Raw genomic sequence first — 18837 nt, 5'->3', positions numbered from 1 at the left:
TTCCTTGAAAAAATAAATAAACAAATATCCTACCATCTAACACTACAAAAAGTTGAATAAAATTAACACCACCCTACTCCACTATTTAAATCTATTTAGTCCTACCTCAGGCCAACAACCTTAACACATCCAGTAATTCTTCCGATGTCAAGCCCGCACACCCAAATACCTCTCTGCAGTTGCCACCACAACCTCATTTTTTTACGACTTAGGTTCCATCCCTGCAGTACAGTTGATAACCATTGCTATAAATGCCCAAAATCCAATCTTCCTGAAACATATATCACTTGTTGGCATATCCCTCTGTACTGGTACAGATCTACAACTCACACCACCCCTCTCATGATCCCTCCTCTTGACCCATCTTACTATACTTTCTTCACTGCCTCAGCATATGACAACTCCTGCACTACTCTAACCCAGGAAACCTCAACCTGCCTCTCTTGCACTGGACATTTTTTATCCTCAGCCCCATAGGCATCCCTACAACTAACACATACCACTACCTTCCCCAATGCTACACATTCCTTTGTCTCATGCCCTTCTGCACACTTCTCACAACTAGGAACTTCCCTCCAACACACTGCTGCCACATGCCCAAAAGCTTGACACCTGTAACAACGTAATGTATTTGGCACAAAATCTCGTACAGGATAACTTAAATATCCTCACATCACATTGTTGGGCAAAGACTTAACATCAAAACTCAAAAGAACAGACAATGACTCTTCTGTTTCACCACTTGCCATGTTGTCTGCGTCGCACCAAATGACAAGCATCACAAACACCGGGAATCTTCCCCTTCAGTTGGTCAACTTTTACATTTACTGTTAACCCAGTAATCAATTCTTTCAATGGTGCCATTTTCTTGAGAGCAAAACAATTCACATTTCTTGCCCCCATTCGTTTAATGTGGTGTGCCTTCTCCCTCTGACCAGCAGAAACACAAACAATTATCACAAGACCACTTCTGGTTACCCTCACCGATTCCACAGCACCCATCTCTATTTTATCCCAGCCTGAAATCACAAATGGATCAGCCAAAAGGCAGGGGTCCAGTTTTTCCCAAAACTTCACTCCTACTGTCACACTCCTCTTTATCCTGACCCTCGGGCTCCGAGAACTTCACCACACCTACCACCTCCGATATTTCAACCTCATTCATTTCCATTTCTCCTCCTGTCTTCAGCTCAATCTGCTTACACTTTCTACAATTCTTCTTTAAATCAAATCAAATGTTATTTGTCACATACACATGGTTAGCAGATGTTAATGCGAGTGTAACGAAATGCTTGTGCTTCTAGTTCCGACAATGCAGTAATAACCAACAAGTAATCTAGCTAACAATTCCAAAACTACTACCTTATAGACACAAGTGTAAGGGGATAAAGAATATGTACATAAAGATATATGAATGAGTGATGGTACAGAGCGGCATAGGCAAGATACAGTAGATGGTATTGAGTGCAGTATATACAGTGCCTTGCGAAAGTATTCGGCCCCCTTGAACTTTGCGACCTTTTGCCACATTTCAGGCTTCAAACATAAAGATATAAAACTGTATTTTTGTTGTGAAGAATCAACAACAAGTGGGACACAATCATGAAGTGGAACGACATTTATTGGATATTTCAAACTTTTTTAACAAATCAAAACCTGAAAAATTGGGCGTGCAAAATTATTCAGCCCCCTTAAGTTAAAATACTTTGTAGCGCCACCTTTTGCAGCGATTACAGCTGTAAGTCGCTTGGGGTATGTCTCTATCAGTTTTGCACATCGAGAGACTGAAATTTTTTCCCATTCCTCCTTGCAAAACAGCTCGAGCTCAGTGAGGTTGGATGGAGAGCATTTGTGAACAGCAGTTTTCAGTTCTTTCCACAGATTCTCGATTGGATTCAGGTCTGGACTTTGACTTGGCCATTCTAACACCTGGATATGTTTATTTTTGAACCATTCCATTGTAGATTTTGCTTTGTGTTTTGGATCATTGTCTTGTTGGAAGACAAATCTCCGTCCCAGTCTCAGGTCTTTTGCAGACTCCATCAGGTTTTCTTCCAGAATGGTCCTGTATTTGGCTCCATCCATCTTCCCATCAATTTTAACCATCTTCCCTGTCCCTGCTGAAGAAAAGCAGGCCCAAACCATGATGCTGCCACCACCATGTTTGACAGTGGGGATGGTGTGTTCAGGGTGATGAGCTGTGTTGCTTTTACGCCAAACATAACGTTTTGCATTGTTGCCAAAAAGTTCAATTTTGGTTTCATCTGACCAGAGCACCTTCTTCCACATGTTTGGTGTGTCTCCCAGGTGGCTTGTGGCAAACTTTAAACAACACTTTTTATGGATATCTTTAAGAAATGGCTTTCTTCTTGCCACTCTTCCATAAAGGCCAGATTTGTGCAATATACGACTGATTGTTGTCCTATGGACAGAGTCTCCCACCTCAGCTGTAGATCTCTGCAGTTCATCCAGAGTGATCATGGGCCTCTTGGCTGCATCTCTGATCAGTCTTCTCCTTGTATGAGCTGAAAGTTTAGAGGGACGGCCAGGTCTTGGTAGATTTGCAGTGGTCTGATACTCCTTCCATTTCAATATTATCGCTTGCACAGTGCTCCTTGGGATGTTTAAAGCTTGGGAAATCTTTTTGTATCCAAATCCGGCTTTAAACTTCTTCACAACAGTATCTCGGACCTGCCTGGTGTGTTCCTTGTTCTTCATGATGCTCTCTGCGCTTTTGACGGACCTCTGAGACTATCACAGTGCAGGTGCATTTATACGGAGACTTGATTACACACAGGTGGATTGTATTTATCATCATTAGTCATTTAGGTCAACATTGGATCATTCAGAGATCCTCACTGAACTTCTGGAGAGAGTTTGCTGCACTGAAAGTAAAGGGGCTGAATAATTTTGCACGCCCAATTATTCAGTTTTTGATTTGTTAAAAAAGTTTGAAATATCAAATAAATGTCGTTCCACTTCATGATTGTGTCCCACTTGTTGTTGATTCTTCACAACAAAAATACAGTTTTATATCTTTATGTTTGAAGCCTGAAATGTGGCAAAAGGTCGCAAAGTTCAAGGGGCCCGAATACTTTCGCAAGGCACTGTACATATGAGATGAGTATGTAAACAAAGTGGCATAGTTAAAGTGGCTAGTGATACATGTATTACATAAAGATGCAGTAGATGATATAGAGTACAGTATATACATATACATATGAGATGAATAATGTAGGGTATGTAAACATTATATTAGGTAGCATTGTTTAAAGTGGCTGGTGATATATTTTACATCATTTCCCATCAATTCCCATTATTAAAGAGGCTGGAGTTGAGTCAGTGTGTTGGCAGCAGCCACTCAATGTTAGTGGTGGCTGTTTAACAGTCTGATGGCCTTGAGATAGAAGCTGTTTTCCAGTCTCTCGGTCCCAGCTTTGATGCACCTGTACTGATCTCGCCTTCTGGATGATAGCGGGGTGAACAGGCAGTGGCTCGGGTGGTTGTTGTCCTTGATGATCTTTATGGCCTTCCTGTGACATTGGGTGGTGTAGGTGTCCTGGAGGGCAGGTAGTTTGCCCCCGGTGATGCGTTGTGCAGACCTCACTACCCTTTGGAGAGCCTTACGGTTGTGGGCGGAGCAGTTGCCGTACCAGGCGGTGATACAGCCCGACAGGATGCTCTCGATTGTGCATCTGTAGAAGTTTGTGAGTGCTTTTGGTGACAAGCCAAATTTCTTCAGCCTCCTGAGGTTGAAGAGGCGCTTCTGCGCCTTCTTCACGATGCTGTCTGTGTGGGTGGACCAATTCAGTTTGTCTGTGATGTGTGCGCCGAGGAACTTAAAACTTACTACCCTCTCCACTACTGTTCCATCGATGTGGATAGGGGGGTATTCCCTCTGCTGTTTCCTGAAGTCCACAATCATCTCCTTAGTTTTGTTGACGTTGAGTGTGAGGTTATTTTCCTGACACCACACTCCGAGGGCCCTCACCTCCTCCCTGTAGGCCGTCTCGTCGTTGTTGGTAATCAAGCCTACCACTGTTGTGTCGTCTGCAAATTTGATGATTGAGTTGGAGGCGTGCGTGGCCACGCAGTCGTGGGTGGGAGTACAGGAGAAGGCTCAGAACGCACCCTTGTGGGGCCCCAGTGTTGAGGATCAGCGGGGTGGAGATGTTGTTGCCTACCCTCACCACCTGGGGGCGGCCCGTCAGGAAGTCCAGTACCCAGTTGCACAGGGCGGGGTCGAGACCCAGGGTCTCGAGCTTGATGACGAGCTTGGAGGGCACTATGGTGTTAAATGCCGAGCTGTAGTCGATGAACAGCATTCTTACATAGGTATTCCTCTTGTCCAGATGGGTTAGGGCAGTGTGCAGTGTGGTTGAGATTGCATCGTCTGTGGACCTATTTGGGCAGTAAGCAAATTGGAGTGGGTCTAGGGTGTCAGGTAGGGTGGAGGTGATATGGTCCTTGACTAGTCTCTCAAAGCACTTCATGATGACGGAAGTGAGTGCTACGGGGCGGTAGTCATTTAGTTCAGTTACCTTAGCTTTCTTGGGAACAGGAACAATGGTGGTCCTCTTGAAGCATGTGGGAACAGCAGACTGGGATAGGGATTGATTGAATATGTCCGTAAACACACCAGCCAGCTGGTCTGCGCATGCTCTGAGGGCGCGGCTGGGGATGCCGTCTGGGCCGGCAGCCTTGCGAGGGTTAACACGTTTAAATGTTTTCCTCACGTCGGCTGCAGTGAAGGAGAGTCCGCATGTTTTAGTTGCGGGCCGTGTCAGTGGCACTGTATTGTCCTCAAAGCGGGCAAAAAAGTTATTTAGTCTGCCTGGGAGCAAGACATCCTGGTCCGTGACGGGGCTGGTTTTCTTTTTGTAATCCGTGATTGACTGTAGACCCTGCCACATACCTCTTGTGTCTGAGCTGTTGAATTGAGATTCTACTTTGTCTCTATACTAACAAATCATCTCCCTTTTTTCCACCATTTGTAACCAACTCAAGCTCAGCCTCTTCCTTCCTCTCTCTCTTAGACCTCCTCTGCCTCTCTTTTCCCTCCATTCCTCCTCCGTATTCCAAATATACATCTCCTTATGATAATACTGCACTTCTCCTGACATACATCTTGTTCTTGCATTCTCAAGGGATGCCATTTAGCCGGCTGTCACAATCTCCACAATCTTCGTCTTGATGTTCTTTATCAAAAGCTACTGCAACGCTTTTCCATTTCAAACAAGCGCGCTCTTCCCTGACGTTGCCCTCCCAGTTCAGCCAGGGGTAAACTAACATAGCAGGCATAGAAAGAGGCCAGAGCGGAGTCCCCACTTGTGTTTTTCAGGGGAAACAGAAGTTAGTTAAAAAATACTGTGTCCCTGAAAACCAGAAGCATCCTCCAACGCTGCTATGGGTGGGGTGTACAGACTTCTGCAACCTGACTGGCTGAACGCAATATGCAACATCTGGGACTAACGTTCTTAGCCACTCTAGCATGGTGGTGGAAAATAGTGTTTCATAAAGAAAGCACATATTTTCCCCATATTTTTCTGCCTTCTCGCCACTAAATCAAATTGAGGAAATCGATGCCTTTGCAGCCTGAATGGAGAATGTTTCATGTAAGAACCGATCCACCGGGGATACAAGTGTATATAACCGGCTTCATACAATGCCTTTGGACAGTGAGATGAAACCACTCAATATCACCATCTGCCAGGCTTTGGGCTAAACTCTGTGGCTGTGACAGCTAGTGAGGACCCTGTCTGTCTCTATTAATGCAAGTTCTACTACACTAACTTAGTGGATACATGTCAGTCACAATAACATAAGGTCCACTTCCATCAACAATTCAGTTTGTTCAAATAATAATTTCAATGTTGTTCATGTGTCAGATAATGACAAATTACAATAACTGGCAGTGTTTCACTCCAAAATGATTCTGACATGGCACAGGAAACATTTTGAAAATATACAGATTTATTTCAAATGCTAGAACAGGAGAACTGGACTAGCAGTTCTGTAGCTATAAGAAAATACAACTAACAAATCTGAAACATGAGTATAAAAATAAGTGGTCATACAAATGGTGATTTCATTCGTAAAGCAGATATATCAGCTCTCCAGGTGTTCTATCATTATAACACCCTCTTAATGACAGACACTGACAGTAATACTGAAATATTATGTGCACTCGGATACCATACATTAATTAGTTGTCATCTGGCCATGCTAGAAAATATGGAATAAATGTAACTTTCTAACTATAAATTCTGCTTACTCTTACCCACACCCTAACCCCTGTTTGACTAAATCATGCAATTGCTCAACAGTTCTTCTGTATTAGCCAATTCTATCATGGTCATGTAGTGACTACTGCACAAATCCCCTGACTGCCAATTCAGATTGGCCCACTGCCATCAGAGTGAAACGTGAAAAGTTATCAACATAAACAAAAATCAGGCGAGGGGGCATTTCCTCTTTCTAAGGCGTGGGGACTTGGTTGCCTTGGTGATGGCATTCATGAGCAGGACGGAGAGGCACTTAGGGGCGTCCTGAGAGGAGGGAGGGCAGCATTTCTGGAAGACAGCAGGGGAGGAGGGCTTCTCTGCAGAACAGCGGCTCTCTGCCAGCGTCACTAGCTGGGTTCACAGTCAAAGAGAGAAATTATGAAAACAACAATATCAAAAAGCCTGCTATATCCTTAGACCTACAATATAAAACTTTCAATCTTAGATCCTGTAGACACTTGATGGCCAATCATGTTCATTTTATCCCATTGGGACAACCTGGTTAATATGAGATATGGGGTTGTCTGTGTGAACCTGTATTATTAAGTGTCGAACTCACCTGTATCTGAACACATGCAGTTCTCTGGTCTGCTGGCAGGGGGCAGCATTGGCCCACTAAGTTCTGGACAGGGAGAGCTACAGGGAAGCTGAGAGAGCAGATTGCAAGATCATCTCAGTAAACTACATCTTTGTTTTACTCGATAATCAAACCAAATCAGTCAAAGGGCTTTGTTAGACAGATATGTACAAATGTCCCTGGATCAAACTAGCTGCTGTAATAAGATACTTGTGAAAGATATTGTATACTATTGTTTTTAAACTTTTGGTAAAGGTCTTTGATACAATGCAAATCTGGAATTATAATGTCATTAACCACGTTTCCATCCACAGTTTTACAGCGAGTAAGGTCATACCGTATAAAACAAAACCACAACAACTGTAATGGAAACAGGAGGTTTCAGTGAAATGTTATAAATGCCAACAGATAACTGTTCGTTTGACATGGTGGCATCTTTTTGTGTCCGTAAAATGTATTATGTGAGAAATGGCGGTGGAAACAGCTTTATGTGCAAATATTGATATAATAACCATCATAGCAAAGTAATCTTGTAGTCACGTGATATGGTGTGGTCCTTCCACTACGACTCAGGAAACTATACAGTTTATTAGGCTACAGATTAAATAAATGATCAACTTCACAGGGTAGTGAAAGTGCACAGTGATGAGCTTGATGTTCCTTTCCAATAAATATGAAGGGTTTTATTCTGGTGACATGATGATTGATGATTGACTGCCATTTGAAAAAAATGTAAATACTGGTCGCTGTTATCCATAATAAATCTCATCATGTAGACTAGCTTACTCACACTGTATCTGCTAGCTGTTGGCTAGAGCAAATGTGCCAAGACCAGAGTTGGCACATTTACTATTTATAACAACCGTTTGTGACAAATCTATCAGTAGAGTTGGAAATATGATGGAAACACACTGAACTTTAGATTTTTATTCAGGAAAATGGAGAAGAAAAAAAATTGTGTGCACTACAAAAATCAGCAACAAGTCAGTTTGGTGGAAACACACCACTTGTGGAAAAATGGCAATATTTAAAATCTGTCACCAAATGGATGGAAACATAGCTACAGTCACCATCTACTACAGTGAAATGTACCCTTTCTGAAAGTTCTGGTTCTGTCACCAACTGGATGGAAACATAGCTACAGTCACCATCTACTACAGTGAAATGTACCCTTTCTGAAAGTTCTGGTTCTGTCACCAACTGGATGGAAACATAGGTACAGTCACCATCTACTACAGTGAAATGTACCCTTTCTGAAAGTTCTGGTTCTGTCACCAACTGGATGGAAACATAGCTACAGTCACCATCTACTACAGTGAAATGTACCCTTTCTGAAAGTTCTGGTTCTGTCACCAACTGGATGGAAACATAGCTACAGTCACCATCTACTACATTGAAATGTACCCTTTCTGAAAGTTCTGGTTCTGTCACCAACTGGAGGGAAACATAGCTACAGTCACCATCTACTACAGTGAAATGTACCCTTTCTGAAAGTTCTGGTTCTGTTACCCAGAAAGATAAACAATCAGGCTGGGCAGCATAAAAATGTGACTGAGGAGGAAAAAGGTCAAATTAAAAAACACACACACACACACACACACACTTACTTCTTCTTGATGATCTTGTATGTTTCACAGATGTGTCCGAGGGTGTGGGTCTGTGGTGCGGCAGAGGCAGAGTCAAGCTTTTGGTCATAGTCTGGATGAGGGGCGCGGGAGGAGAAACAGGTATACCTGTCCTCACCTTCTCCCACATCACAACAGGAGGAGTTGTGAGGTCTCCCCTTCTGCTCTTCCTCACAGAACCTGTCAAGCACCTCACGCCACTGAGAGGAGAGAGATGAAAAAAAAGATTATTTTTCACTGTATAGAGGATCATTTATACAGATGTTTCAGTTTAGTAGCCTTCTTCAGCATAGGTATGAATTGGATCCTTACTTTTCCCATGTTGACAAGTGCAGGTAGGCAGGCCATAGCACATAGCCCACACACACACACTGCTCCTTACCTTTCCCTCAGCACAGGGTAGCACGTCCTCCTGTCCCTTACAGCAGTGTTTGAACCCTCTCTCCAGGCGGTTCACGGCCTTTGATTGGCGGGCCAGCCAGCCAAAGCCTGTACGTGGCAGGCACTTGGGGGTGTAGAGAGGGCGGTGCTTGCGTAGACGGCAGACCAATCCGATGTTGTCGAAAGTGGGGCGTCCAGGGGGGAAGCTGATGTCAGAGACTCTGGGAGTAGCTTGGGGGCTCTTCTTGTGCTTCTCCCCTCTGATAGTACGCGGACCGGGCTGGGACCTGGGAGGAAAGGACACAATACATGTAGTCATTAGTTGCCATAAAAAAGGACAATTTGAACTTTACAGTTACCCCTAAACGAGGGCTGTGGAGGTCATGAAATGTTGTCTGCCGGTGATTGTCATGCAAATAACTTGACAGTAATTGAAAGTTGATTAGGCCTACATGAACACATTTAGCATCTCCTGACTTCCACGCATAGTCTAAAAGCCACTGATGCAGACCTTAGGACATCTACATTTGAAAAAGTATAATAAATCCATTTAATATAGCCTACACCAGCGGTTCCCAAACTTTTTATAGTCCTGTACCCCTTCAGACATTCACACACACACACACGTTTAAAAAACGTGACAATACTTTGCCTCTTGATAACCAGCGCACTTCTGTATTTTGTAAAAGTGTTACATGGTCGCTGCCCATTTCATTGCACAGTGCAGAAAATACACAAGAATTCAAGGGCCTTTCTTTAACAAAGTTAACCATTTTCACTGTGGTGTCCAAAACATATTTCAAGCTGTCAGGCATTCCCTTGGCAGCAAGAGCCTCTCGGTGGATGCTGCAATGTACCCAAGTGGCGTCAGGAGCAACTGCTTGCACGTGCGTTACCACTCCACTATGTCTCCCTGTCATGTCTTTTGCGCCATCAGAACAGATACCAACACATCTTGACCACCAAAGTCCATTTTATGTCACAAAGCTGTCCAGTACTTTAAAAATATCCTCTCCTGTTGTCCTGATTTCCAGTGGTTTGCAGAAGAGGATGTCTTCCTTAATTGACGCCCCATAAACGTAATGGACATATACCAGGAGCTGTGCCAGGCCCATCATGTCTGTTGACTCATCCAGCTGTAACGCATAGAATTCACTGGCTTGTATGTGAAGCAGTAAATTGTTTCAAAACATCACTGCAATGTCACTGATGCGTCATTAAACTGTTGTTTGATGAAGGCATTGTCTGTATAATTTTGGCCTTTTCCCCCAGCCATATCCGCGGCAGCAGAATTAAGTCCTCCACAATAGTACGGGGCTTGCCTGTCCTAGCCACTCGGTAGCTCACTATATAAGACACTTCTAGCCCTTCTTATTAATGGTATCTGTTGCTTTTATACATGTCTTACTACTCGAAAGTCATCTTAATTCTCTTATTTTGTTTCTATATGTCTGTGCAAGAGGTAAGGTTTCATCGAGTTGTGAGATAGTACTTTTGCACATATAACACACAGTGCTGAGGAAAGGCATTACTCCCAATATAAGTGAACCCCAAATCAATGTAGTTCTCATCATATTTGCGCCTCTTCGATGGTCCAACGTCCCCGTCTGTTGTTCGGTGCTTTCCCGTGTAAGGGGAGCGTCTAAGGGGGCAGTAGCTCTTCGGCTGCATCAGATTCACAACTGTCAGTGTCCATGCTACCTGGGCTAACAACAAATGTAGAATTACTGATGCTAGCATTAGATGTGTTCGTGGAAGCAGAACAACTTGTGTTGTCAACAGGTGCAGGTGTAGTACTGCTGGTAGTAGCAGTACTACCAGTAGAGCTGGTATGTGTCCCTTTAATTATTTCTTTTTTGAATACATTTTGGAGCAAACGGAATAAGCAGCAGCGTTTGGCTACATACGGACCGTTAGTGGAATTCCCACAAGAGAGTAACGGTTAACGTGATTGGATGTTCATTATTTGACTAGGCTACCTGTATTTGACATTGTGTTGTTATTTCGCTGAACACTAGTTGGTTTAATTTTATTTTTGGCAGTGAAACGAGGCTACTAAAGCAAGAAAAATATAGTTGGACTGTTTGAAAATGTGAAGAGAAAAAAAAGTATTATAAAACAATTTAAAAAATGTGAATCACACTTATTTGGCGTACTCCCGACGGCAATGCGTACCCCAGTTTGGGAATACCTGGCCTACACCGTCACAATAAATCCCAAATAATTATTTTAGACAGGTCTAAAGAAACATGATATGAAGAAAATGTAGTCTAAGATGAACAGAGTAGAGTAGATTAACTCAGTTGTCCTTATGTCAGTCACTGATCAGACTATGCCATATGGCTGTGTGCTACACTAGTTCATTTAGCAGGCAAGATTGTCTTAGAATATCGTGGCATTATTTTATAGTATAAAGAACACAATGAACATAGCTGAAATACAATAGAAAGGATATTTTCTCTGAAGGATTTCCAAGAAAGTGCGCACATGCAGCTATTTTTTCATTAACAAAGAAGCAGGTCCTCCTACAGTGAATTCGGAAAGTATTCAGCACAGGTGACTTTTTCCACATTTTTTGTATTTTTGTTACAGCCTTATTCTAAAATGGATTAAAGAAAACAAATTCTCAATCTACAAACAATACCCCATATCCAGAAAGCACATTTTTTTTTTTGTAAATTGAGCTCTGGTGCTTCCTGTTTCCATTGATCATCCTTGAGATGTTTCTACAACTTGGAATCCCACCTATGGTAAATTAATTTGATTGGATATGATTTGGAAAGGCACACACCTGTTTATATAAGGTCCCACATTTGGCAGTGCACGTCAGAGCAAAAACCAAGCCATGGGGTCGAAGGTATTGTCCATAGAGCTCTGAGACAGGGTTGTGTCGAGGGACAGATCTGGGGAAGGGTACCAAAACATTTCTGCAGCATTGAAGGTCCCCAAGAACACAGTGGGCTCCATCATTCTTAAATGGAAGAAGTTTGGAACCACCAAGACTCCTAGAGCTGGCCATCCGGGCAAACTGAGCAATCAGGGGAGAACGGCCTTGGTCAGGGAGGTGCCCAAGAACCCGATGGTTACTCTGACAGAACTCCAGAGTTCCTCTGTGGGGATGGTTGTCCTTCTGGAAGGTTCTCCCGTCTCTGCAGTACTCCACCAAACAGGCCTTTACGGTAGAGAGGCCAGACAGAAGTTACTCCTCAGTAAAAGGCACATGACATTCCGCTTGGAGTTTGCCAAAAGGCACCTAAAGGAATCTCAGATCATGAGAAACAAGATTCTCTGGTCTGATGAAACCAAAGTGTCACGCCTGGAAGAAACCTGGCACCATCCCTATGGTGAAGCATGGTGATGGCATGGTGGTGGCCGATCGAACATCTCTGTTGAGACCTGAAAATAGCTGTGCGGTCAACACTCCCCATTCAACCTGACAGAGCTTGAGAGGATCTGCAGAGAAGAATGGGAGAAACTCCCCAAATACAAGTGTGCCAAGCTTGTAGCGTCATACCCAAGAAAAATCCAGGCTGTAATCGGTGCCAAAGGTGCTTCAACTAAATACTGAGTAATGTGTCTGAATACTTATGTAAATGTCACATTTCTGTATAAAAATAAATACATGTTTTTGCATTATGGGGTATTGTGTGTAGATTGAGGGGGTAAAAGCGATTTAATCCAGTTTAGAATAAGGCTGTAACATAACATGGAAAAAGTCAAGGGGTCTGAATACTTTCCGAATGTACTTTATATACTTAATTTTGAGTTATTTATGCAGCTTTAGTTGTCATACAAATGTTCGGCTAAAGGTTTTGATATTGAATAGGTTCTAAGGCTGCATGATGCGACTGATGATGCTTTAGAAAAAAAGCAGGAAAGGCATGTGCTCTGCTCCGTTTCTCACGCAGGCTGCACACACTTCATCATTCACAATTTGACAAGCACTTGATAATATTCTCACCCATCAGACTCTTCTTAATTGAATCTGATCTTTACATATAGCCTACTAATATGTGTGGAATTACTTTTGATTAGAATGGCCCACCTCTTCCAGATGGACGTCATATTCTATTTGTGCCCTTCTCGTAGGCCTATTATATAGACAGTGTCGTTTTTTTATTGAAATTGTTTCCACTGTCAACAGAGTAGGCTACCCTTTAACTTGTCCTATTAAAAACATATTCTGCTAATGTCTCCAGTCATATATAGTGTAGTAGAAATGCATGAAATGTGTTCATAAAACAACATTTTTCCCGTTCAAAGAATAAACGTAGGCCTATCTGATACAGCCTAGCCATACTCTAGTCTATGCTATACACGCTCAGCCATGCATTGAATGGTATTGTTTTGTGAACAATGATTGAGTTCTATTATTAGCCTAAATTATGACCATCCAATCTACTCATATTTCCAATAGTAGGCTATTTTACATAAGAAACAGCATTATGCTTTATTATAAAAGGAGCATTTTTACTGTGAAACATATCTTCCCCAAATATGAAACACACACACTGCCTATGTATGCCAGTTAGGCTACACCGACAAATATATCAGCACAAGAAAGCTGGGATCCTCTTTTATATAATGGCCAGTCAAAACTCTGTTTTCACACGCAACTGCGCAATGACGGAGTTTATAAGAACACATGTTTCACTAGGCTCTGTAGGTTATGTGCTCTCTTACCGTGTCCCAGGGGTTCTAGGTCTGTAGGCTATGTGCTCTCTTACCGTGTCCCAGGGGTTCTAGGCCTGTAGGCTATGTGCTCTCTTACCGTGTCCCAGGGGTTCTAGGTCTGCAGGCTGTGTTTGGAGTTATTTGGCCACGTTAGTTATGATACAACCCTTATCAAAACATATAGGCCTATGGGCTATGTGCTCTCTTACCGTGTCCCAGGGGTTATAGGCCTATGGGCTATGTGCTCTCTTACCGTGTCCCAGGGGTTATAGGCCTATGGGCTCTCTTACTGTGTCCCAGGGGTTATAGGCCTATGGGCTATGTGCTCTCTTACCGTGTCCCAGGGGTTATAGGCCTATGGGCTAGGCTACATGACGTGCGATTTGAAAAAGTAGGACTAAAAAAGGCACGTGCCGTTTCTTGCCTTACTGCACATGCAGGGAATCATTAAGTGATAATACATCATTCACAAGTGATAATATTGTCACTAATCAGACTATTTTAATCTGGTCTTTACACATACTAAATAATGTGTGTGAAATGTGTTATGATTTAGAATGGACCATTATCATGCACCTATTGGAATAGGGGAGCTTTCCCATAGTTAATTTTCATCCCAGCCAGGTAGGCTATACTCCTGTTGTAAATCAAAGCAATGTGCTTAATATTTGGAAAGTTGAGAAATAAATATAGTAGGCCTAGTCAATAGAAAGCTGATGGGATCCTCTTTTTAAAAGAGGCCATAAAAATTGTTTTGTCGATTGCATAGCCTATAGAAATGTTGCGCAACATGAAGTGTTTGTTTAGATTTTCAATTACATTTCTATTGATGTCAGAGTGATCAGAGAGACAGTAAGGTGCTGAGTACCAGCACATTAGCAACTGACTGTTAGCAAGTTTGGTACTCTACTAATGATCATCAGCACCATCAGAGCGCAGTTTTGGAGAAGCCTAGTTACTGTGACTAAACAGTCACGTAATACCGTCACCAAAACAGCCCTACCCTAAACCTAAAGTAAACCGGTCTCTCTCTCTCCTTACTTGTGACAAGTGTTTGGGTTAAAGGTGAAGCCAGGTTCAGGTATGGGGGAGGAGCCTTCTCCCTGGGTGGTCGGCAGGTAGGTGGGGTTTGGGCTTTCCCTATGGAAACAGCTCAGTCTGTCCCCGCCCTCCTTCTTACAGCAGTGGTGGTGGCGAGTCTTCACGGAGAACTCGTCACTACAGAATGTGGACAGGGCCTGTTCCCACTGTAAGTGACATATACAAACATCAATTCACACATCAGAAATAGATATAAAATAAGTCCTAAAATGGTGAAGGTAAAGCTTTAGCCCTCAAGGGCCTGACTCATGAACACCTTCCCCTCTACACAGCTATACAGATAGACGCCAAGGCTTATCTGTTGTGTCTGTATGGGCTTTCCTTCTGCTGAGTCTCATCTTCCCTATGCATCCTCTGTCTTCACTACTACTGTCTCGGGTTGGGTTAAATGCAGAAGACACATTTCAGTTGAATGTATAGGTATCCCCCTTTTCCTTATTTTCCCTAGACATCCTCATCACTACTACCGTCTCATCTCCCCTAGACATCGTCTGTCCTCATCGATACTACATCTGCGCACATAGAAGGCGGTTCTGTTGGTACAATAGGAGTGAACGGACCAGAACTGAACACGACGGGACAGAATGGAACAGGACAGAATCAAATGTTGCCACAGAAACACTCACCGCCTGTGTGACGCAGCACAGCGTCACTTCCTGGACCTGCTGTGTCCCGTTCCTATGGCAACATGCGCTGTACCAGGACTCTATCCGGTTGACGGCGTCACCTTGACGACGAGTGTAGCCAAAGCCTGTCTGGGGTAAGGAGTAGGCAGGGTACCGGGGACGACGGCTGCTATGGAGACAGATGGCCTGGAGGTTGTCAAGGGATGGCTGACCGGGGGGGAAGAGGACACTGGGGTGGGAATCCCCAAACGAGCGAGGCCCAGCCATCGGCCGACCTCCAGGTGTAAAGTCTGTGTCCAGGTGCAGGGTGATCTCCCTCTGGGTGATGTCTACGTCAGCTGCCCTGGAGCCCGCTGAGAACACACACTTCTGTTACTGTACCTCCCTCACACAGGATACAACACACACGTCATACTCCATTAGCTGTGTGATATGAAGTATACCAGCAGGGAAGGCATCGCCACCCACCTCTCTCCTTGAGGACTTTGAGCAGGTAAGGCTTCATATGTTCATGGGTGACCTCTCTCTGCTCCATGACAGGAAACTCTACACAGTGACAGACAGGAGTTAATACTGACAGCCATACACTAATAGCGTGTCATGTGCCTACACTGTATTAATTACATGGCAGAATGGCATGGGCATAGGAGAGGATGTGTCCCAAATACTTTGGAATACTTTCCTTCTCTCGTCTCCTTTCTTTCATTAACACTGACAGATCTGTGAATAGGCTGGATAGAACAAACCCACCTCTCCTATGGGTTACAGTTAGAACACACTCCCCTATGGGTTACAGTTAGAACACACTCACCTATGGGTTCCCAGAGTCCCCCAAAGTCCACCTCCCTCTGGGTTATATCAGGCTCTAGCTGACTCGCCCCTGGAAGACATATACACACAGCACTGTGAAGGCATTGAAACACACACACACACACACACACACACACACACACACACACACACACTAACCTTGCAGGAGCTCCTCTAGGTCAAAGGAGGCCTCTCGCTGTAACATGCCAGGCCTATCTATGGAAGGGATGAGAGAATGTAAACACAGACATAAAAACACAAGAGACCAGCACACACGCCCACTGGTTACATAAGCCATCACACTCTGACCATGTAATGTCAGTACTGTTGTCCACCACCTAGATTTCACATAGAAATATGACTTATAGATATGTTATTCTCATTGAAAGCAAGTCTAAGAAGCGGAAGATCTGTTCTATGTGCGCTATTTCTATCATTCCAATTTCTTAAGTTACATTTTTGCTTCTGGTTTTGTATACCAGCTTCAAACAGCTTAAAATACAAATATTTTGCCTATTGAAAATGTATTTCATAGCGGTTTAGATGGTACAATGATTCTCTACACTACACATTGCTTGTTTTGTCACAAACTGAAATTAGGTTAACTATTTGAATTGTATCAAGCAGGAAATTGCGGAGCGACTTCTGCATATTGCACCTTTAATTAACATGGTGTGAATTTTTTAGTCTAGATGTTTGTTACACCTAAAATAATAGTTATACTGTTAGTAGTCTTGGACAAAGTTGTTCCACACTAAACTGGTGGAATGGAATGTATCACGTCCAACAAATAATGTTTTTCTTCATGATCTCGATAGTGCATAAAAATGGCCTCTTCTGCGCACTTCTAACAGACCATGCACAAACAGGAGGTGAGCCATAAACAAACCAGTACATAAAACAAGGACAAAAATAACTGATGATTACATGCAACAAAAAAAAACTCGTATGCTACAAACCTTCAGATGCCGCGGACACCAGCACTAATGCACACCAGCAAACTAGAGCCCAAGACCAACCCATTTCGAGTACTGACACGGGAGGTGTCTGATATCCTTGTCCTCTTTCACAGGACTGTTTCCACTCTCTCTGTTTCGCCCCTTTTCACCACCCCACTCTCCCTGTGTTTCGCAAAGTCGTTCCAAAGCCACGTCAAGTTCAGGAAACGACACTTGAGCGTCAAATCAAGGTCCTTCCTTTTCAAACCGTTAAGTATTTTTGGAGCGGTATGAAATAGAGAATGAGAGTTGTGAGAGGGCATAAATACATGTACATTTGTTTTGTGATTGGAGGGAAGGAGAAGGAGGGATATTTTCCACCATGAGTCAGCAGTGGCGTGTTTTCATGGAAGGATGCCAGGCTTCTCCCAAAAATGGGCAAATAAAATAAATAAATAATTGTCCTTCATTTCGCAAGAGGTGGAATTTATCACACTGGAGAAAGCATCGAAACGAGCGAAACAGCGCCTCCCCCCTGTATGTGTAGCGTCGAATGCAAGGGAAGCCAGCAAGCATTTGCCCTCCCTTGATAAAACAAGTATGAAGTCATAGCCAATCGGTGTTGAGCTAATCCGAGTGAGCTCAACTGTGAATGGTCCTGGCACACCCAAAAATTTGTCAAGGAAGCCAGTTTGGACTTGGCTGCACTCTAAACACATCATGTCACATCCAGAGCCAAATATCATTGACAGAAACAATTTGAATCTTGTTGTGTTGTTATCCTCCAGTGACTAGCTAGCTAAGATTGTCCCTTTCCTAAATTAGCCATGGATGAAGATAAGGATTTGGACGTGTGGTTTGACTTAATTCTCCATACTGGCAAATGATTATAACAGCGATTCTGATCCAACCATAAATGCATACATTGTGCCCCTGGCCTGAGAGGATGGAAGTTCAATATGTAGCTAGATGTAGAAGGCTAATGTTAACTAGCTGGCTCATCGTTTCCCATGAAAACAAGTCAGGCTAGGGAACAAGCATTTTAGGCAGGTAGCCTAGGACAACAAAAAATAAAGGCGTGTACTGTATGACAGAGTCATAGACCATTTCATCAACATGAAAGAGAGGAGGATGGCATTGGCATTTCTCTACAAGTAGGGTGAGTAAACATGTGCGTGCATGCACACAGGCACTCACACACACTCACAAATCAGAACCATGGACAGCCACATCATATTTAGCTTATGTCGATTGGACAAAATTATTTTTGGTATCTTTTAGTTGTCACTGTATTAGACTAAGCATGATTTGATGATGTTGAAATGATGAAGTTGAAATGGTGCTGGAATAGAGGAGGCAGCTACTGTTTTCTTTGTGACTTGAGTAACTCTCTGTGGTTATAAATCAATAGTTGTTTAGTAGCCTGAAAATAATATGTTTTTAACCTTAACATAAAATATTCTTCATTCGGAATGATATAAACATTAAAATATCGTTAAGAAATTCTCAGCAATCTAAATCGGAGTACATTTTTCATCAGTACTAAACACAATTATCACGTTGACACTGAGCATACTCAAATTGGTCAGCATGAAATAACTATTTCTATTCCTATAACACCATCTGCAGAAACTAAAATTATCTTGTTGGGCAAATCCAGGTAGTGACTCCCGGGTTAAGTAACATTCCTTCCGTTTGGTGCCTAATGAACATGACCCAGGACAAGCATCATGATCCCCCTATTTAAAAGGGCAATGCCTATGGGCTCTATGTGCCATTAGCACAAACCTGCTATAGTTTGAGCATTATCATTATCATCAA

The 18837-nt window shown here is 43.1% G+C and overlaps 1 protein-coding gene across 1 annotated transcript; it reads right to left on the bottom strand.

The window, feature by feature from the left end:
- Positions 1–5955: 5955 nt before the first annotated feature.
- Positions 5956–17693, bottom strand: LOC139420771 (extracellular matrix protein 1-like). The gene is made up of 10 exons (XM_071171006.1): positions 17038–17693; positions 16238–16294; positions 16080–16148; positions 15737–15814; positions 15269–15621; positions 14583–14788; positions 8869–9154; positions 8469–8686; positions 6844–6931; positions 5956–6635 (listed from the first exon to the last, which is right to left on the bottom strand). The coding sequence occupies exons 1-10, from the start codon at positions 17099–17101 to the stop codon at positions 6453–6455; spliced, it is 1602 nt and encodes a 533-aa protein (XP_071027107.1). The 5' UTR covers positions 17102–17693; the 3' UTR covers positions 5956–6452.
- Positions 17694–18837: the final 1144 nt, after the last annotated feature.

Source organism: Oncorhynchus clarkii, chromosome 2 (assembly GCF_045791955.1).
Source record: "Oncorhynchus clarkii lewisi isolate Uvic-CL-2024 chromosome 2, UVic_Ocla_1.0, whole genome shotgun sequence".
Lineage (NCBI taxonomy): Eukaryota > Metazoa > Chordata > Actinopteri > Salmoniformes > Salmonidae > Oncorhynchus > Oncorhynchus clarkii.
This window is presented reverse-complemented; position numbering and strand designations above follow the sequence as displayed.